General features: G+C 44.9%; 1 protein-coding gene across 1 annotated transcript in view; it reads right to left on the reverse strand.

Annotated features, from left to right (window-relative positions):
* LOC131591516 (FERM domain-containing protein 4A-like) overlaps positions 1-18,723 on the reverse strand; it is a 176,600-nt gene extending 157,877 nt beyond the window's left edge. Inside the window, exon 1 of the mRNA XM_058862307.1 lies at positions 18,375-18,723. Coding sequence (XP_058718290.1) covers positions 18,375-18,533 — 159 coding nt within the window. The 5' untranslated portion in view covers positions 18,534-18,723. The remainder of the gene's footprint in view (positions 1-18,374) is intronic.
* Between the last annotated feature and the right edge of the window lie 3,237 nt (positions 18,724-21,960).

Below are 21,960 nucleotides of genomic sequence, written 5' to 3' on the forward strand. Positions count from 1 at the left end.
GAGCTAGAAGGGATTAAAGCAAGATTCTGCTGAACATGGTAGATTTTGGTTGGAAGATCGGGCCTGAATGTCCACACATCTAAACATGCTGCCACATGAAATGTAAAGTGTTTGGTGCCTGGTGCTCCCCTGGTGCAGTGCTGAGAGACCTTGTGCCAAATGTCACATTTAGGCAAACAGAGATTTTAGCTCAGCTCAAACGGATACTCAGGGTTGCATTAACTTGAGGTAACTCATTTGGGGTCATGTGCAAGTAAATGCTGAATCCCAGGTGCTGAGAAACCAACCTCACTTTTCTGAAGCGTTTGAATAGTTTTTTTTTACTGGTATCTCCATTCCTGGCACAACAACGAATGTCCTAACCCAGAATCCACCTTTCCCTCCTTGAACATACCCACAGAATAAAACCAAAGTTTGCTGCAAGAAGGTTGGAATCTTGCTTGTTTCAAGGACTCTTCCCCATACACATGTATATGTTTATGTCAAAATTAATGCTTATTTGTTGCTCTAGTGACAGATGTATTTCAGTGAGAACTAGGGCTGGTAGGTGACCATGCTGAAGGAATTTTGAAGGCAATCCTGAAGGTGCTGTGCATTATGTACCATCACCATTTAGTAAGACTTTATGCAGCCAGGATGAGTAGAGTTACCCAGCTGTAATAGATTGTATTTGGGGTGTTTGAAGCTGTGTGACTGCTGTCCCACATCCCCACTTGGCTATCCTCAGTACTGAAGGAACAAGGGAGAAACCCCCGAGAGAAAAACTCCAGATTATTCACTGAATGACAGCATGTCACCAAACAAAAAGAGAAAGCATGAAAAGCAGGTCATGCCTGTCATCCCCAGTGCGAATCCCCTCTGATGCTGACAGCCCTCGTTTCATGATTTACGCAGCCAGCTCCCCTTCCTTGAGGGATAATTAACAGCCAGGCTGGGCGATGTCTGACCGGGATCTCTGCCCCATGGTCACCCACACTGGGTCACAGATGTCCTGCCAGTGCTGGAGGAGGAGGACCCTGCCCTGGGGAAGGGTCTCCAGATGATGCAAGGGTCTCCTGCCATGCACCAGCTTCCCCTGCTTTATTGGCCAGGGTGGAAAGAAATAGGGACATCACGCAAAAACACTATCCCAGTGTTAATAAAACAGGTAAAGCCTTATATCTTGATGTCCAAGGCTATGAGTTATGTGCACTTAAACCAGCCCTACCACTCAATCTCTGATTTTGAGGGATTTAAAGCCAGGCCTAACTCATGACATGACTGCACATCCTAGAGAAGAGAGGTCTTTTGAAGCAACTGGAGCTCAGTGTGACCCCCTTCAGAATGTTTTACCTCACATTTCATCTTCACCCTTGGAAACACATCACCCTTGCCCTGGGAATCAGACTCTTGTGTTCTGCCCAAAACAGGTTCTTCCATGGGAAATGAGCTGAACTGAATAAGTATAATTTCCTTTTGTCACTGGTACCATTGGTATGAGAATGGACACAGACCTTTCCTGGTCAGCAGGCACATTTAATGCTGTCTGCATGACCAGCCCCTGAGCAAAGAGACAACACTGGTAAAGGTGTTGATGAAAGTAGTATCTTGGCAGAGAAAGTACCCATGACAAAATACCCTGCAAATTTATGTTTTGCTTAAAGTCATACTTGGTTGTGAAAAAGCGGGAAAATTCTGAACTATTTATTTCGACTTTCCCTACCAAAAAAATTAAAAGGCTTTAATATGCAATTTTTTTTTAAAAGCTTAAGAAAAACATGTAATATAAATACTGTCACAGTCAATATATTTCAATTTTTTCCAAACATTGGGTTGTGCATTTTAAAATCTGAAATGTCTTTTATCAGGCAGGGCCCTGAAAATAAGTCAAGAAACCCTCAGAAAATGAGAATATAATTTCTTCCATATCCTCTTTCCATGGCATAATCTCAGGAGGGTTAGATGTGTTTTGGGAAGACAGCACTGCTGTAGCTGAGTCTTTCTATTCTTGATTATAAACCATCTTGGCCTCAGGGTGATGCACGGCTTCCCCCCACACCTCCACCACTGACAGCCCAGCATGGGGCAGCTGAGTGATAGAAACTCATATAGGCTGAGCTAAGATCAGTTTTGTTCTGCAGATTTGAGGATTTTGAAATATCTATTATTTTACACATGCTTCCCTGCTCTGGGCACATTATACATTCTTACAGTTGTATAAGAATGTAAAATAATAATAAATTGTTATTATTATTTATATAGGAGACAAACTCTCAGCTCCAGAGCTTGTTTTTTCAGCTCAGGTAGAGGATGATGGATCCAACTCCAGGCACTGGCTGTGCTGATGGCTGTCACGACAGGGGTGCCAGCTGCATCATTACGGTACCCTCTGGCAGCACATCAGCAGCTGCAAAAGTGTACAGGATTAGTAATAAATCAAACACATCCTGTGACCATTGTTGCAGGATATGATTAATTTCCCTGTATGCCAATAGCACAGTGAGCCAGCTCCTCAGTTACTATAAAGCTGCCTAATTCTGGACTTCGGGATTTGGCTTGGTGTTTGCTCACTTGAGACTCACAGCCACTTTGCCCGTATCAGCATGTATTATATTGGCTTCTCTGTTCAAGGTCAGATCCTGGTAAAATCTGCAATTTACAGTGAAGGAAGTTTGCCTTGAAGCACTGGACAGAGATTAATGAGAGTTGCTTTGCATTCCAGAAAAACATATATGATTAGTACATCCTGGGGAAAGGGAGCTTGCATGGATCCAAGCAACAAATCTGAAAGTCAGAAGAGACCACAGTGGACAAAACCACTGTATAAATGCATAGACAGAAGTAAATGACACTGGATTTCCAACACCTGTTTCCACAGGCCAGGGAAAAACATTGTGGAATACAGACTCCTCCACTTCTCCTCCTCACCCTGCTGCCTAAAAAGCCCATATAACCCTCTGCCTGTGGAAGCAGCTGACCTGACCCAGCTCTCCATCAGCCCAGTTGGTATAAATCAGCAATAAACTCACTGTCATAATTCCTATTTATCCCTGCCTAAACATGGACAGAATTCAACCTGTTAATATTTCTGCCTTTGTTCATCCCTCCATCCTATCTGTACATGGACTGCAGGCCTGAAAGGGGAGTGGGGCTGGTGCAGCCTATTGTAGCTGAAACATCCTGGGTGTGTGTGTGGGGAAGATCCCAATATCCATCTGCAGAATGGCTGAACCAAGTCAAGAGGGAAAGAGCCACTCCTAGAGATTTGTGGAGTGGAAAACCTATTGTTTGGGGTGCAACTCAATTCAAACTGTGTTTTCCTGGTGCTTGGGTTGTAATGACATGGTTATGTCCCTGCTGAATCATTGGCCTTTACAGTGTTTGGATTTCCTGGTGGCTCCATTGTGAAGGGCCCCATTCACTCAGGAGTGTTTACCCAGCTGCAGGAGCTCCTCCAGAGCTGCTGCACTCAGGGGCTGGACACAGCACCATGGATTGTGGGAAAGAGAAAGGCAATGAGCTCAAGAGGAATAAGAAAGCTAAGGAGAAATCATGCTGGAAATGCTGTACTTGCTGTGGGATGGCTGTCTGCCTGAGAGGCCTCATTCCATGGGTGGCAGTGAGCAGGTGCCCTTGCTGGGATCAGTGCACTCAGGGGCTCCACATTACCTTTTTCAGGACAAAATCATGTTGGTGGCCCCAACAAAAGTGCTATTTTTTTGCAATTTTTAGCAATTTAGTAGATTTTAGCAACTGAAAGAAAGGCAGCATTGGTGTTTGGGTTCCAATCCAGTCCTTAGTGAAACTCAGGGAAGGGATGTCAGTTTTTAGAAAATCATCTCAGCTTGTTTGGTGTGCAAGTAAGAGACTGCCCATCAGCTAGGTAAGCTTCTAGCTGAGGACCAGGAGAGAGCATGAGTAGCCTTTCCCTGGGGAGCCTTTTCCTGGGTAAGAAGACGAAAATGCTACCCTAACCTTAACCTTAACTCTAACCCAACCCTAACCCTGACCCTAGCTCTAACCTTACACTCACCTACCCTGTCTGTTCACACAAAACACAGAGCACAGTGTGTCCCCAGGCTCTTCCAGCCCCTGTTATTCACATAAACATTTAAGGCAGAATGTGTGCAGGAGTCTTGCATGGTCTGGGGCCTTGCAGGGAGGTGCAGTGCTCATGTGCTGCCTCCCACGAGTGGCAGGACAGCACCCCAGACACTGAGTCGCCTCTGCTCCGACACCCACACGTGGAGACTGAGCGGAGCCTTTTCACCCTCACTGCAGAATGTGTGGAAAAGGACCTTAATGAGGAGAAGGAATCCAAATATTTTAAGCACATCTGCTTGGATCTGTGGGATGGAATATGGGGAAATTCCACAGGACTGGATTTCTTCTAGTTCACTTTGCTGTATGCAATCCCACTGCTGCCAAAAGGTGACAAAATTCACATCTTGATGCTGGGTTTGTCTCAGACATCTACAGAGAGAGAAACACCACCACTGTACAGTAACTGCTCTCTCTAAAAAGAGAGCAAGGGAGAGGAGCAGCAATAATAATAAAAAAGGGCAAAGATACTCTCAGCCTCTAAGGCTTATAAAAAGCAGCTTAGCCTTCAATAAGCAATTCTTTGAAAAGAAATTAATGGAAAAGGTTACAAGCCTGCTCTTGAGCAGAGCCTGTCACACTGCTCTTTCACATGGTTTCTACAAATGGAACAAGTTCGTGGCATTTCTTTTCATTTCAGATGCCCTGAAAGGCTGCATTACTCACTGGACCCTGCATTTTTCCCTTCCCGGTTTGCACAATGCACTGAGGAATTCCTGGTGGGTGATGCAGTGGGAGATGCATGCTGAGCCCAACCTGCATGCCCTGCACAGCCAACAAAACAGCACCCACTGCTGCCTCTGATGGGACACAAGGAACCCTGTCCATCCAACCCCTGCTTTGTAAAAAAGAAACTACAAAAGGAGGAAAAATATCAGGAGCTGCTGGAATAGCACTGTCCCTCCACCCACAGGAGATGGTCATGGATGTGGTGCAGTTGGGAAATGGGGTGGGAAACGGACCCTGAGCTTTGTAAACATAGGGTTGCCCTTCTCATGCAGCCAGGCTCTGTCACTAGGTGGTACTGTGCATCACAGCTTCGTGCCTTCTCCTAATTCCTCACTCCTCTGTCCATTCCCTAGGTTAGATATTTTACTGGTAAATATCGTGTTTTGAGAAAGGGGAACTTGTTCAAGTCCTCTTGCTGCTCCTCACTTCACACATTTTATTGTTGAGTACAATTAAAGACTCTGATTCAGCAGATACTTGGGGTTGGTGCCTGACTTGAGTTTCTGCTGTAAAACAGCACCTGTTTAAGGCTGCCTCATGAAGCCATTTAGTGGTGGGTTATGACACCTTTCAGGTGCAGATGCTCAGGCTCATGAAAGGGAAGGAAAACTCAAGAAACAAGGAATGATTCTAAGACAACAGGGAAAGATATAAGATCTTTGTTTTTTCACTTTTTTTTTTTGGTAACAAAACCCCTTATTAGTCTTATCACTGCCTGGAAAACAACAGTTGAGAGATTTGTTGGATTTTCACTGTGCTCCTTCAGGTTCCTGGCAAAAATCCAAGTTCAAGGGATTTGAAAGAACCTGAAAAAGAGGATACTTCTTGCTTGTGCAAGAAAGTCTGAGCAGCCCAGCACAGCAGAACCACATAACACACCTACCCTTGCTTCCACACCAGGTCCTGCTGTACATGCTAGTTAATCCAGCTCTGCCTCCTGACTTATGGTCTGTGCCCTGCTCAGCAGCTTTGCTCATTATCAGCCCATGGCGTGGAAGCTGTCCCTTGCATTTGCAAAATGAAAGCCCATGACTGGACTGACTGCATGAATTTGGTACTAAATGATGGTGCTCTATCTCATTAAGAGAACTGTTCATTATGCACTTTTACAGCTTGGCAGAGCAGAGGTCTCTTGTCAAGTGCACTTTTATAAACTGGGATTGTCCTGAAGCAATTCCGAACAATGGAGGAGGAAACACAGACACACAGGCATCAAAGGTCTTGCAAGATCCCAAGATGCTGCAGTGTCCTTGGCAAAGCTGGCTGCAGAGCCCAGTGTCCTTGTCTCAGGCCAGGACAATGGATCCAAGGCAAATTTCTCCTTTTAAATTGACATCGCTATTCATGTCTTTCCTTCAAAAATGAAGCAGCTTATTCAGTACTTCCCAGCATTCAGCTACCCCCAAAAGCCTCCCCAGTCCAGAACAGCATCAGAACAACTGCTGATTTGAGATCTAGCTTTGTCCCAATCTGACTCCAGATTCCACATGGCTCTTACAGTACTAATTTAAAACTCCCTTTATTTTTATAGCTACGAAAACTGTCAAATGTTAGTGATTCTGCAGATTTCCAAAACTGCCAAACGACCCAGCAAAATCCTTTTGGAGTATTTTTTCTGAGTGTGTTTCATTTTGCATGAAGACTTTCAGGGTATTTTGAAATAAAAGGATGAGCATATTGATGGGTGATCAAAATGAGGTCAGTGATGACTACATAGGAGACTTCTTCAAATAGCTGGTCCCATGCTCCACAGCTGCTGCACTACAGTGCTCAATCACTCAGCTGTTCTCACTCCTGGGATGCACCATGGACTCCTGAAGCAGCACTTGGCATCCTGAGTGGCATTTGGGTTTTTCCTCAGAGGAGGTTAGGAGCAGTGTCACCTGCAAGCACTTTAATTTGCTTATGAACAGGAGATAAGGATGCAACTCCTGGCAAAAACAGGCAGAGCAAAAAATACTGGAATGCAAGAGGACAAACAGCAGATGGAAGGAAAGCAGGTCTGCATGAATCTGTAAGAGGGCAGACTGCGGTATTTCAAGGGCATTGCAGCTCTCCAAGGCTGCAGGCTTGTCATCATTTTGGGTTTGTCACCCTGCCCCAGTCTCATACCTGCTACTCAAACAGCACCCTGGCTGAGAATGAAAAAGGAAAGCACATCCCACAAAAAGATGCATGTGAGTAGAAAGATTTGGAGAAGACCTCTCCTTTGAGAAAAACTCTGGAGAAAATCCCAAGAGGCCATCCAGATATACTCATCCCTAAAACACAACAAACTTGTGAGACATGGGAGCAAATGTCCCACTGAGAAAACTTATGACTACTCTGTATTAATATCAATTAATCTCTGGAGACCTGCAAGGTGTCCTGAGCCCTGTTAGAGGAGATGGGGACTCTTGAATGAATTCCAGGATAACGAGATCCACTGAGAGTTGGGTTAGCGAAATTAAAAGGGATGTGGTAAACCAGCATTATCAGCTTTGACAGAAATTAGCTCTTCCCACCCTTGAGCATTCACAAACCATTTCAACACCATGTATTCCCTGCTGCACTTCCCTTGGCCAGGTTTCATTTAATTCCAACCCTCCCAAGTCTGATGCAAGAGGGAGGGGAAGCCCTAATAGCTATCATGTCTTTCCCATCCACAGCTAATGGTTAAGACATTATCCACGTATATTAAAAAATGAGAGACAGTGGCCTAGGCTGAAGGTGAAGTGGGTAGATGATGGTCCTGGGGAACCCTAGACTTCTGCAGGGCAAATGGATTCATCTTTCCTGGTCACCCCCAGCTATTGTTAGGAAAGACTTTATGTATGAACTTTTTGCTTTATATATGAACCGTAAGATGAGATGAATCAGAGGAATCAGTCTGTGCTTGTTAAACCATCCGTGGGTAAGTATGTGATTAGTTTTGCTGTTATACATTCTCCCACTCAGGATGGCAGTGGATTATTTCTTGGAGCCAGTGTTGATCACCAGCACCCAACAGAGGGCCAAGGCTTAATTCCTTCTGGCTGGTTTTGTGTTCACAGGGAGATCATCCTCGTGGCTTATCCTTGCAATGCGACTCCTTGGCAAAGCCAAGGGCAGCACTTGAACCCGGGGCTTTCACTTCAAGAGCACCCAGCCAACCCCTTATGACCCGTGGATGTGAGCCAGTGCAAGGACATCATCTCCAGGCTGGGCTGACTTGAAGCCTTTTGCTGAGGCTGGGTAATGAAGGCCACAGATGGGAAGGACCTTGGTGAGGATGTCCCTGCACAAAGGGCTCCTCACCCACGCCAGGACATCCAGGCAGCGTGCTGCACAATAACATAAAGGAAAAGCCCCGGGTGTAGCCCCCTACCAGGTTTCACAGATGATGGCTGTTTATACTGGCTCTTTCACAGGAATTTGGGATCTCAGTTCTGTGCTATATTTAGGCTGCAAAACTACTGATATTTTTTTGGTCATTGGCCTTTGACACACAAGTGTATTTTCTGAGAGGAAAAAATTTAGCTCTTGTCTAAGTGGTGGGAAAATACAACCCCCAGAAATGTTAAATTTTCTAAAACTGGAGCCAGGAGTTAGGAGCTGACAAGGGGAGTTTACATTATAAATACAGTCTGTTGGCTGAGCCAAATGTTTAAGGCAGCCTGGTGTTGGAGACCCAGGGTCTGGGCTAGCAGGACTCAGCTGGCTCCTGACACTTAGGACATCCTGATTATTTACATTTCAGCTTTTACCATAAGAGGAAGGAGAGCTGTTAAGAGCTTATTATCATGGGATGAAGGGGGAAGAAGTTGAAACTGGGACACGATCTGTTACTGAAACATGTCTGCAAAGCAACAACTTGTGTTTAGGAAAAAAGAAGACAAAAATTTCCACTTCCAGATTCCTGGTCTGAGTGTGTTTTATGACTGGGATCCAAGGGAAAAGGATTTCTGTGAAAATGGCTTGAATGAAAGAATCCCTTTGTAGGAGGTTATGACTGATAAATTACAAGAATGTTTGTGATATGATATAATAGTGGCAATTAAAAGACAGTTCAGATGATGAATGCCTGAGAATATGCAATGCAGTGAACTTCCCAGAACCTCTCTTTTCTGAGATGAACACTGGCTCTATTCTCACTTTAATTAGAAATTACCCAACTCCTGTGCTGCTTATTCCCCTTCCTACTTTACTACCTCCTTATCCCAGTGGCTGCTCTGATATGATTTGTCTGGCACAAACGGTTCCTCATTTGCAGTCTGGTTTTGAAAAAGCCCTGATTGATCACCTGAGGTTTTGCAAAGCCCAGCTCAGACTGTAGCCCTGACAACACTCAAAGTTGTTTCAGCTGTGGCTGTGCATGTGAGGACCTCAATGACTACAGGCTACTGTAGCTGTGGGGCTCTAAAAAATATTAAAAAAACCCTTTTTTTAAAAAAAAAGAAAAAGAAAATGTCAACCCAAGTACAGCAACTTACAGTAACATAAAGATTCCCAGCCCTCAATCAGGCTCTCCTCATCATGAGCTTTATTGGCATGGAAGTGACTGTACAAATGTGTTAAGCCCCTGAACACAGAGGGGTTAAGATCAAGCCTCATGGAAGCGGAGCAAAGCAGGTTTGCAGTGATTGTAAAACCCACATTCCTGCCCTCCTGGAGCTTTATGAGGGCCCCTCAAGTCCCAGTGTTCAGCAGCTCCAGCAGCACAGTGACCGGTGAAGTTGGTGAGTAACTGCACACAATGGGGCTTGCAAGTTATGCAATGCTGCAGACAGGGGGTGACTCCTGCCAGGTGCTGGACAGACATTAATCCCCACTGGGGGGTAGATGGAAGTTCAGAGATGGAGGAATTTGACCTTGGATAACTTTTTGTAGTTGAGACTTAGCACTGGCCGCCATGCAGAGCTCTTCTCCAGAAGCAGGGGATAGGACTGGCCCGAAATGACGCTTTTGTCAGCTGTTTTGGAGTCTCAGAGGACTCACATGGTTCAAAAAAGACGCCTCCTGAACTGAAAGGAGAGAAAGGGTTTGAAATCCCATAACAATTTCCCTCCAGCTTGGGCTCATAAGCTTCCAATTTAGGAAAACAACAACCGTCCTCTGCTGTGAGCTCACTTGAACACATGCAGTGCATAAGAGATATAAATGAAGTCTTACAGATGAATCAAAAGGAGTGGACACTAGAAATTTAAACTTTATATTTAAACTTAAGAAGTAATTAATGCACAAATGTTGCCTGTAGCCACCTGCACGTGTCAAAGGTGCATGGGTTTATCGTCCTCAATCCAACCTGGGGGGGACAGAGGGAAAAAAGAAGAGGCAAGCCATCCCTCAACTTCAATGCCTTCTGGTACTTGGATGGCATTTAGAGTCTTTGTTCTGTTCTTTTTTGCTACTACAAAAGAGTCATCTTTGGAGTGCCTAATTTGGCTAGTTTTTTCCCCAAAACTCCCATGGCCAAAACCTCATTTTCTCTCTTAACAATTGGATGCTGTTGGTTGGGTGTGGAGAGAGTTTCTGCAAGAGCACAGATGATTCATGGCAGCATCTTGGATGCAAACACAGACAGGGCAGGACTGGCTCAGTGGCACCAGTCAGCTCCACCTTTGCTCCAGGAGAACATCTGAAGGAAATGGCATCCATTGCACAAGGACTTTGGTGGGGCCTCAAAAGCCATGTTGCAAACAGTGAAGGAAAAAGCCTTTTTTCTCCGTGATCATCTTCTCTTATGCAAGAGAAGAAACACGTGGACGCCTGATGGGACCGGACCTGTTCTGGGACTACTCTGAGTTGTATATTCAAGATGGATTTCTCTTTGAGGGAGAAGGGATTGAACCAAACAAAAATGCTGCAGGCAAAACTCCCTGCTGTTTTCAATTACTTTAGAGGATTGAAGTGTACACAAATGTCTCCCTGGGGAAGCCAAGCTCTTTACCAAAAGCAGGTTCCTGGCATCCTGTCCCAGTACAGAGCATGTTGTGTTAACTCCAGCAACTAAAGCTTGATGACTCAAGCAGGACTGCTGGGCACTGTCCTGATGGTTGCTGACCTTCCTGCAGGCTTCCAGAATCCTCCACTCTGGCCTTGGATGACGTGTATTTAATCACAACAACATGACTGAGCTCTAGGTCACAGGACTGTGGGTGTTTAATACTTAAGCATGCAGTTGGGTTTAGCAGTTTCAGCTCTTTCTGGTCTCCACACAAAGGGCTTGGCACCTCTAGAGAATGATTTGCACAAGACACCTATCTTGGAATGAATCAGCATGGATGAATTGCCTAATTATTGATAACAAAAGGAGCACAAAATGCATCCCATCTCATGATTCTAGACACTGAGCAGAAAATATCTAAGCCTAGGAAGAAGCAGTTCAGACCTGGCTTCTGCAAACAAAAGGGGATAAAAAAATATTTCCCTTGCTTTGCTGTAATACACACTTCTGTGATAAGCAGGGTGAACTGCTGGAGGTTGTCTCAGATGAGTCTCAGTTTGTATCCCTGTGGAGAGCACAGTTTTTATCCCTTGCAGACTAAAGCAAAGATGGTGCAGGAACACCCAAGTCATTGGTGATGGACTTCAAGAGAGCTTGGCTTTGGGACAGACTCAAATCCACCCTAGGTACAATTCAGCATTGCTTGTGTCTGCTTAAGCTGCTTGTGGCCTCTGTAAGCTGCACTGGCAATCCAAACTCATTTATTAGCGGGCTGGATTTAACACCCTGAAAAATTTCCTGTTCCAAATGGGGGCAGCCAGACTCCTCTCTCCTGCACAGACTGGAACTGGAGGTTGAGTGTTTCCCACAAGGAGGCAGGTTGGAAGAATTCACAGGGGAGCAATCCAACACCAAGTACACCTCTTCTTTTAAGAGGCTGCTGTATTTATTTAACAAAAACAAATCTCTGTCTTGAGACTTGACCACTCAGTCTCCTCCTACCATTCCTAAAAGTTCATGTAAAGACAAATAGGGGGGTCAATGTTGGTTGAAGGTCCCCCTCATTTTCTAGCAGCACTGGAGGAGCTGCAGGCCTTGGAAGACACCCAAATGTTGTTTTTGCTGATAATTAGTGAGCACAAGCCCCAGCCTGCTGTAGCTCCATGTTGGCTTTAACAGGAAGGTAGCACAGCAATCCCCGGGGTTGATTTAATGGTTCAGGTTCAGCCATTGCCCAGCACCCTTCTGGAGCTTTTCTCTGCCCTCCAGGAAAGCCCTGAGCCTCTTGTCCTGCCCCACAGCTGCCTTGGGACAGTGGAAGGAGAGATCCCCACAAGCTATTGAGGGGAGTAGGTGTTTGTTCAGGAGGCAAAAGGGTTATTGCCCCTCCACTGACCTCACTGCTCTGAGGGGTTATGGTGGGGCTGGTGGCAGTGCCACAGATCCTACCAGATTGTCCCAGCCCTTCCCAGTCCCACAAAGGCAGGGGAAGTCTGTATCAAATGCTGAAGGCAAATTTACAGTGTGCTATAAAAATATCTGGGGGTGGGAACTTAGTGAACACTTCTTGTGCTTCATCCATAGATAACTTGAATGGAAATGGCTTGAGGTTTCCCCACAAGCTCTTTTAAAAAAAATAAATTCTGTCTGTTGGATATGATTTCTGGCAAAAATGAATTTTTAGCTTTTGCATTTTCTCTCCCCTCCTCTCACTGTCTAACCCTCTTTGCTTCTGCTTGTAATGAAGATGGGGTGAGAGACTCTTCAAGCCCCAAGTTCCTGAGCTGCCTTTGGAAACATGTGAGACTCATTTGGCCTTTCTGCAGTGGACAGCTATTTTTCCCTCTCTTTTTTTTTTGGTGTGATTTTTGTTAGTTTGGGTGTTTTTGTTGTTCTTTAGGTTTTTTTGTTTTGTTTTGTTTTGTTTTGTTTTTTTCCAAGAGAAGCAGCTCAAATTTCATAGATGCTTAAATATGTAGCAATAAAGTTTGAGGAGTCTCTAGGGCATCTCCAGAGACTGTGGACTGGATCAGCACAGAGTGCTGGGGAAAGCAAGTCACAGTTGCTTCCCCACAAAACTGGGAATAAGGCAGACTGCGAGCCTAGGGCCTGAAGCCTCCTGAACCCCAGCTGCACCAGGGCATGGCAATGTTCTGAGAACAGAGCAGTGGCCAGCAAAGAGCCCTTCGAGCTCAGCTCCACGGGGCACCAGCGCCCACCTCCACCACTGTCCTTATGAGCAGAAAGTCAGCAGCCCCACTGAAAACCCCTCTGCCCTGCACCAGAAGAGAAAGGATCTGGGTTTGCTGTCTTTAAGGGAGTCAGAAACAGCTCCAGCTAGAACCTGAGACCTGAGCAAGGTCCCATGCTCTCTAGTTTAGTTAGTTAACAAAAGTGAGTTTTCTTGGCTCTTTTCTCCTGCCCACCCAACAATCCCACATGCCTAATCCCCCATTTCCTCAGCCTTCATCGTGCTGGAGCTGACTAGATTAATGGGAAATGTTAATATGTCAGGCCTGGAAGGAAAGCAAAGAGCTGGTTGTGTTTGAATTCCACATTAATCTACTTGCTGATGAAGCTATAAATCAAAACCTGGAAATTTTGCCAATCTGAGATGATGTGTTTAACATTTCAGCCCTTTCCTTCCTCCCTCTTGCCCAGCATTGCTTTGCACAGCCTTTTACAGCAGCAGGGCAGGCGTGCAAAATTCTGCTTTTGCTCCTGAATCTTTAATTAGATTAAACATAATTAGATGTCTTCAAGACAAGCAGGGTGAAGAATGATGCTGAAACAAGAATGGAATTTCCAAACTGTTCCGTTCTGAGGAGGAAGACCTTGTTTCCTCATACGGTACATGGGGTTGTGGGGATGTCTCAAATCCCACCATGAAGTGGAAACAGTCTGTCCCTTTTCTGATGCCAGCAGGGTGCCAGAAAAATGAGGGAATTCCACCAGAGGAATGAGGGAGAAACCCCAAAACCCTCCAGGTCAACTTCCCAGTGCCCATAACAGCTGGGGAAAAAGCCATCAGCACCCCATGGCCAGCAGTGTGAATTCTGTGGGAAACACACCTGAGGTGCATTCTCCTCAGGGGAAATTATAGGATCTGGCGAGTAGAATCACAAGATGGTTTGGGTTGGAAGGAAGCTCAAAGATCCTCTAGTTCCACCCCCCTGCCATGGGCAGGGACACCTCCCACCAGACCAGGTTGCTCTAAGTCCCATCCAGCCTGGCCTCAAACACTTCCAGGGATGGGGCATCCACAACTTCTCTGGGCAACCTGTGCCACTGCCTCACTGCCCTACAACATCTTCTTCCTAATAGCCAAAATGAAACTTCTTGCTAAAGTATAGAATATTCCATGAATTTGCATATGTGCCAGCACAACAAAAGCTCGTTCCTCTCCCTCATTTTAGATTAGCAACCAGCCCCAAAATTCTACATCCAACCTCCTTCCTTAATTCCATTGCCTGTAACTGGACATGTGGGAAGCAATGAGGTACTGCAGACAATTCTGCACCTGTGCCCATAACCTGAATGAGGAATTTCATCTGATTCTGCCTCAGTTTCTATAGCAGTAAAATTACTTAACTGTCTTTCCAAGTACTTGGTGGATAAGAAGCACTGTGTAAAAACTACACAGCACTACTGTCTAGAGAGAATGAGGAATTAAATATCTGTGAGTGGCATCCTTGAGAGATGGCTCTGCATCCAATGGTCTGCCTCTGACGTGGTAGGAGCAGTTGGTGGGATTTTAAACAGTCGAGACACATAAACGCATTTTTACTGTAGATGTAGGTCCTGCACTGCCTAATGTTCTTTGACATTGCACAGGCATAGCTGGGAAACTAAAACATTTGTTGATGGATTTGGAGATTAAATAAATAGTGAATTATCTTCAGGATGTTAAAATGCAGAACTGACTGCCTATCCCATAATAATAAGCCAGCCCTCCCCCAGTACTTCTTGAAATGTGAGTATTTCTGCAAAAGCAGGCACTGTGTTAGTTCACAGGGCCATTTGTTTAGTAGGTCAGAGCAGTCAGACATCTGGGCATTGGTAAAAATACATCCGACAGCTCGGTGACATCTTGCACAACTGCCTGTCTGAGAGCCTCGACTGGAAGTTTATTATTTGTTCATCTCCTTTTTCAAAAGAGTTCCAATCATGCAGTCAGAAAACCACATGGTGGATCACAAAACACAATTAAAATACAGCATTCCTTACAATTAAAATATAGCAAGTGGTGCATATTAGCCCCACTGAAAACAGATCAAGGCAAGTGGTTTGTTTCAGACTGGGCAGACAAATGTGTCCCTGGGAATCACAGCAGACTTGGGGGAAGATTTATCTGCTGGGGGAGAAATGCAGTCTGAGACAGATGATGGTACCCTCAGGGTACCAAAAGCCTCTAGCTCTCCATACTGCTCAGATGGCCCGAGTACCAAAGCACTGCTTACAGACAGTGAAAAATAGAGTCACACAGCATCCCTGACAAAATCCCAGTCTGGAGACCAAGAATGAAGGAACAATTTTTTGATTGTTTTAACCTATTTTATAACAACTGCTGCTCAGAGTGCAGCTTGAGCAAGTCCAGACTGCCAATTGCTGTGTCAGATTGTATGTGAAGACTGAAGTGTTTCAGATACCACTCTAACCACTGCAGCCAGCATTACCCCAAAACTGCTATTTCATCTATCTCTGCTAAAGCATTGGTGCTGATTTTCTGAGAGCAAAGAAAGTAAAATCCCTCATAATAAATAAGGGAATTACACTGATTATGTTGATGCCTGGAGCTTGTTTTGTTTTCAAGAAGCCATTGCCTGTAATATTGGCAGTAAATCTGTACCCTCTGTACAGTGTTGTCTTAGTTTTTATATATTTTGTAGATGGGACAGTAGACGGGAACTGGCAAGTTTTGGAATGTTTGTGTGGTGTAGACAATAGACTAGGAAAAGGATATAAAGAAATTATCTAAGTCAGAGCCATACCCAAGCAGCCACAATCCTGGCTGGTGGAGGAACTGAGTTGTCCCAGTGCTGTGTGCCCAGCAGCATGGGTCCTGCTCAGCCAGAACCTGGCGGTGTGCTGCACTGCTCTGCTACCCCCAACTCTGTCTCAGCAAAAGGCATCAGGAGCAGAGATGCACTGAGATGTGATAACTCAAAGGAAAACACAAAACATACTTCTCAGAGTATGAGAAAGCATGGCTTCATTTTACAAAGTTGACTAATGTTTCTTGTTAATGTTTCTTTTCAGGGTTTTTCTGGTTCTGGTACCAGGCAGAAATTCTACACTGCTCTGCTTTGCTCTCAAGGTGCAGTAACAACAGGGGTTAATATATAGTAACAACAAAAACTAGCATAGTCAAGAGCTTATTTGCTCATCTAAATAATCAGCAATGGAAGAAGTTTCTGTCTCTGGGAAGTGATTAAACTGTCAGGCTTTCTGTCCAAGCAATACTCTACTAAAATACCCTGCCAGCATTTAAATTGAACAATGCTGGCTACTGGAGGAAATGCATTTAGGATTAATATACATAAGTGTAGAGTTAGCTATCAGCTCATGCTGGCTGCTAATAACACTGCTGCTGCTGGAACTCCGCAGTGATGAGCTATGAGATGCCTTTTCCAACAAACCTCCACCCAGCAGCAATTCCCCTGGTACCTGACCCAGCATTTCAGATCCTCTCCAAAGAACTCCAAGCTCATGGGCATTGACAAATAAAGTGATGTGGTTTTACTGAGCTTTTGCAGATGTTCACAGATTCTGAGAAACAAACAACTATTCAAGTCCATGCTGACCTGTGAGCATCTTTCAGGCTGCATTAATACTTTTTTGGGAGGGAAGAGAGGCACATTTCCTGGTCCTTCTTCATTGGTGATTCTGGCAAAGGGGAATAATATGCCAGGATCATGATATAATGCCATGGGGGATGGCTCAAGGCATGTGCATTTGCAGATGTGCTCAGTGCTCACAGCAAGATAAATCTGCTGAAAGAACACCAGTCCTGGGAGTCTTCACAGGCAGTGGCATCCCCTGATGTGTGGTGCATAGGCTGGGACACATGATCAGTAATCAGAATCTGGACATATCTGAAAATCAACTCCTCAGGTTTTTTTACATAGGTAGAGGGTAAAACTGAGGTTCAGCACTGAGCCCTCTTGCTTCCCCTTCCCCTTTCCCAGGCCCATGTCAGCTGAACTGCTTCAGGTTCAAGTTCTTAAGACAAGCTTCAGAGAGAGGGTGGGGGAGCCCCACACCATAGGCAGCCTCTGCACAGACTGACCTCTGAGTTCACCTCAGCCAAGAGTCAGCAGAGCCCAGGGAGGGCAGCGTGGCTCACTTGTGGCCATCTCAGTGGTATATCTCAGGGGGGTTTCAAAGCCAAGCCCTGGCGAATGGGTTTGTGTTACTGGCTGCCAGTGTCTTCTGGAACAAACAAATACTTAAAATAAAAATGCTGCCCATGCTTGCTGAACTCCAAAGACCATAAAATCTATTCCTGAAGTCTGCTGAAACCAGAGGATGATTTGAAGCTGGTTCAAAGTTTGCTGAAATTACTAAGAGCCCTGCCCCAGTCTCCCACTAACCAATACACACAATTTCTACAGGCTTTTAATCTGTTGCCTTCTGTATGACTTGGCTTCGCACATGGAGACTTCCAAAGCACAGGAAAAGCAAAATACCAAGTAAATGGGAGTAGCAGAAAATCTATTTTCCAAATGCAAATACCAATCAGTCACTCCAGTGTCCAGCATTAGACAAATCTGTGGAGATGATAAATATTGTAACGGGCTTGTCCCCACAGCAGGATAAATGTCTAGCCTCAGTTGTCTAAGACTGATTTAAAAAGCAGACAAGCTGGTGGGTTTACACTGCATCCTGGACTCACCTGTGGACAGGAATGAGTTGCTTTTCAAAGTGACATTCAGTACTAGATCATTCTGTGATGTTCAGTTTGCTTAACACAGTTTAATCAGCCTCAGAAACACACACAGTTTCTTACAGCTGTGTCACTATACCTCAAGCTGTAAGCAGTTAGTGTAACTCTAGAGAAGCCAGTTGTCCAAGCCCCAAAGCTCTCTATACCACATAAACCATACATCAAGCAAACCAGAAATTTTCAGCAATCAGAAGCCTGGGACTTTGCAAAATGAAGCATTCAGAAGGCATTGCACAAGTCACTTAGGGATAATTAGTGCTACTACAGTTGAAAACCCTCTGCAAATGCCCATTTTCCACAGATTAGGTGCCTTTAGGCATCCTTTCCTCTGGGTAAATTATAAATTATCCCTGTGCTGTAGGGACAGCCTGAGGATGCAGAAAAGCTAAGGTTGTACTTATGAGTTTAAAGCTCAAGGGGATATAGCAGATTGAACCTTAATTTGCTTTCACTTATTCCCCCCCCCTCCACTGTGGAAGTAAGAGTTTGGACCTGTGTTCCACCATGGGAGACCCTATCCCTATCCCTATCCTTCAAACCAAAAAGTTTCTCCTGCCACACCTCCCCTGCCCACAGCATCCCCTCTGTCCCACCGCTTGTGTCGGACCCAAAGTGGTTGGTAGGAACAGGACAGGACCCTGTGAGACTCCCAGGGGGTCTCCCCCCTGCAGTCTTGGGGTTTGAGGGTCTGGCCTGGTGTTTTGTTTACCCTACCTGATAAACGTCTCTGGAAATGCACCATGGCTTCAGCATGAGCTGCAGGACCCTCAGGTTCCCAAAGCGGCAAGTCCTCAGAGCCCGGGATGTCAGGCTCCACACCAGGCTGTCCCAGCTGTAGAGCAGATCCTCAAAGCCAAAGAGCACAGCAGCCATGCCAGCTCCCTGTGTGAATCACCCCAGATTCCCTGCTCCGAGGCAACCAGCTAATCCCAAGGCGCCTTATGAACTGCAAGGTTAAAGAGTCACTGAAATTTCCATCAAAGAAGGAGAATGAAAAGCAAGGAAAAAAAAAAATCAAACCACCAAACCACCAAACCAAAACGGACAACAAAAACCAGCAGCCAAAATAAACTGTTTGGGGATGTGCCTTTCTCCCTTTGCATACGCCCTTCAGGATGTGGTTTCTCCCTCTGTGTATCTTCTCAGAGCGAGTCCTTCAAGGATGAGCAAGGAAGAGGTAAAAATACCTCTCCTGACTTAGGAAGGCATTTGCACATCCCTTGCAAAGGACTTCTTGGTAACACTGCATCACTTCCCAGCTCTCCGCTGCAGACCCAAGAAGCAAACTCGGATCCAAAGTCATCACTTTGCATGCTCAGTCCTGGGACTCCATCCAGAGGGAAGAAAAAAGCCGCTCACTCTCCGTCTGCCAGCATTCCCAAGACATTCCACTATTGGGCTTAACTCTTTCAAACACTCCCAAAGAACATCTGAGAAGGCAGCTCTGCCACATGCAACATTTCATCCTTTCGTTTTGTGTGTTAACTCGCCAGTGCACAGTCACACTCCTGTCTTTTTCCCATCCTGCTGCTTGTTCTGGAGCCTTTGTGTGTTTTGAACTCGTAAGGGAACTTAATCTTTAAATGAGAATTATGCAACAGTCTGAAAAGCACCTTTTTTACCCAAGGGGTGATATTTTTGGAAGTTGATGGCCTTTTAATATCAGTGTGATTCAGCTGTTGTGGAGATATTTTTAACCCTTGGTTAGCTTATATTCATAAGGGTGGGTCTCATCTGAACGAGCCCAGGAGGAAGTTCCAGAAGAACTGGATGCCAAAACACTCTTTTTGGTCTGTGGATACCAAGATTCACTCCTAGCATCCCTTCCTAAAATAAGTGCTGAGAAGAGATCAGTCCCTTGCCTGTTTCCCCACAGGAGCAGACTTCAATACTGTCAACATCTATGATGAGCTAGGGAAGTGGTCCAGTGAAGGTGAAAATAAATTACCAAGATGAAGATTTTGCAGTTCAGTTAAATCACCACAAGATCATGGAGTTAAGTTGTAAGACATTTTCCAACTAAATTTAATGAGTGCTTCTTCTTCCTATTTAATCACCAGGTGGGAAAACTGAGGTTGGAAGTATTTTTATCAAAGGTACAGTGCAAGCCAGTGCCTTTGGAGACAGCTGCCTGTCAGGGCTATTTTTCACTCATTTTACTCTCCCTTCAGAGGAATGTGTGCAAAAAGGCCACAGGATTTGGAGGGAGCAGACAGGAGTCAGCTGGGGAACGCCTACATGGAGGCACTTCCTAGGAGGCACTTTTTAGAGGGGTAGGCAGGACACCTTGAGCTGAAACCATGAAGGGACTGGTACAGACAGAACTCCTAAAACTGCTGGTTTAGCAGAGGTGAGAAGGCATAATTTCCAAAAAGCCTCAATGTCTTCCCTGATTCAACTCCCTGGATAGGGAAGAAGCAGGAATATTAATATCTGCTTGATTTTCTGTAGGTCTGTCCCACCATGACCCCATCCATAATTCCTTCTTTGAGGACTGAAGGACACGAAGCGAGCTGTGCGTCACAACAACGGCACAAGGATGCTCGTCAGCTCATTGACAGGGCAGGTGAAGGGCCAGGAAAATACAGCTGCAAAACTCATGTTCTCAGCCTAATTGCTTCTTCAGGACTTCGTTTTTAGAGCAGTTTCATAAAATATGGTAATAAAATTGTAATAACATTTCCTTTAAACTTGTTAGGAGCTATTCATTCTGCAAAGTGCAGTTTTTCTTCCTCCTCTCCCTGTCCCTGCCTGTTTTCTTGGTGTCCAGCCTTTGCTGGAAGCTCCCTCTGTTCATCCTCTCTTGGTTATTTTCCTTCCTTTAAACTCAGTAACACAGCTCTTCTGTTAGCAGCAATGTAGACAAGGGACCAGGAACATCTCCATTATAAAGCCTCATTTGGAAGAAAGGAATTTTTTGTATATATATATATGTATATACAAAAAATATATATAATATATATAATATATATATATGTACAGAGAGAGAGAGAGAGAGGTGGGGGGATAACTTGACTAGACAATATTTGCTTCAGGCTACAGCCTGATATACAAGATTTCTGCCTGGGAGCACAAGAGAGGAAAATAAAGAAATGTGTTTGATAAAGGAAAACAGAGGGGGGAAAAGAAACCATAGCAAGTGATTGCTCTGGGATGTGACCTAACCCCTTTGGTATTCTGGAAAGAGGAGAGGAGGGGAAATGGAGGATATACCACAGTTTTAAAATTAGCTGCTCCATATGTGCATCAAGTCTTTCCTTATGGCTGAAAGGAGATTTTCAGCCCCTGTCCCAGCTCGGTAATTACTCAACAGATGAGGGCAGCTCTGAAGGAGCCTTTTCACTTGGCTGATGACATAATCAGACTTTCTGAAAACAGTTCTCCTATGTATTTATTTAACTGATAGACTGGAGTAGTCTCCTTAGGAGTCACTTGAGTCTACAGAAGGCCCAGTGAACATTTCAGTGGATAGATTTACCTTCATGATTAGAGCAGATTGTCTGGTTTCCTGAGGAGGTTTTCCTGCTGACCCGACACATAGCATTTTTGAGAGGGTAAAAGTCTGAGTACAGATTGTTCAACCCACCTTGCAGGACACAAAGGAATTGCAACAGTGGAGTTTTCTCAGGCAAAGATAGCCCATCCCCTCTAGAGTCAAGGGGTAGTCTACCAAAAGAGCTCTTAAGCAAGACACCACAGAATGTGCTCTTTCTTATCCAAAACAGCCAGAAGAGGTTATTACGACAGAGAATGGCAGAAGAGAGGCAAAAAAAATATAAAATACTGAGAATAAGCAACTTGGCTCTTCCACTGGTGTACCCTTTGAGGAATTTCTGTAAAATCTTCTAATAATTCTATAAAACATGCTCAGCTTCACCTTCATTAAGGTCAATTAGGAAAAAAAAAAGCCCTTTACGCTCTACATAGATTTATAGACATTTGCAGGTCTTTTCCTCTCTAATTATGCACTGATTATTTCCCGCTGTTTCTGAGAAAATGTCAGCCAAAACATTTACTATGCAACCTCCCACGTTTTACTGACAGTCCAAAGGCTGTTACTAGGGTATAAAAATAGATCCTTACTTCCCTTGAGAAAAAGTAAAATATCAACCCCATTGAGCTGCTGTGTTGCTTCATGGGACTGTCACTGGGGCTTGAAGGCTGGGGGTGGATTTCCCATCCCAAACCCTGCAGGCAGCTCCTCCTCTCTGCAGACCCCACAAATCCCTGCCATGCATAGGTGTAGGTGGGTGCTACCTGCACCAGGAGCTTGAGAGATGGGTCTGTGTTCACCTTTCTA

This window comes from Poecile atricapillus, chromosome W, assembly GCF_030490865.1.
Source record: "Poecile atricapillus isolate bPoeAtr1 chromosome W, bPoeAtr1.hap1, whole genome shotgun sequence".
NCBI lineage: Eukaryota > Metazoa > Chordata > Aves > Passeriformes > Paridae > Poecile > Poecile atricapillus.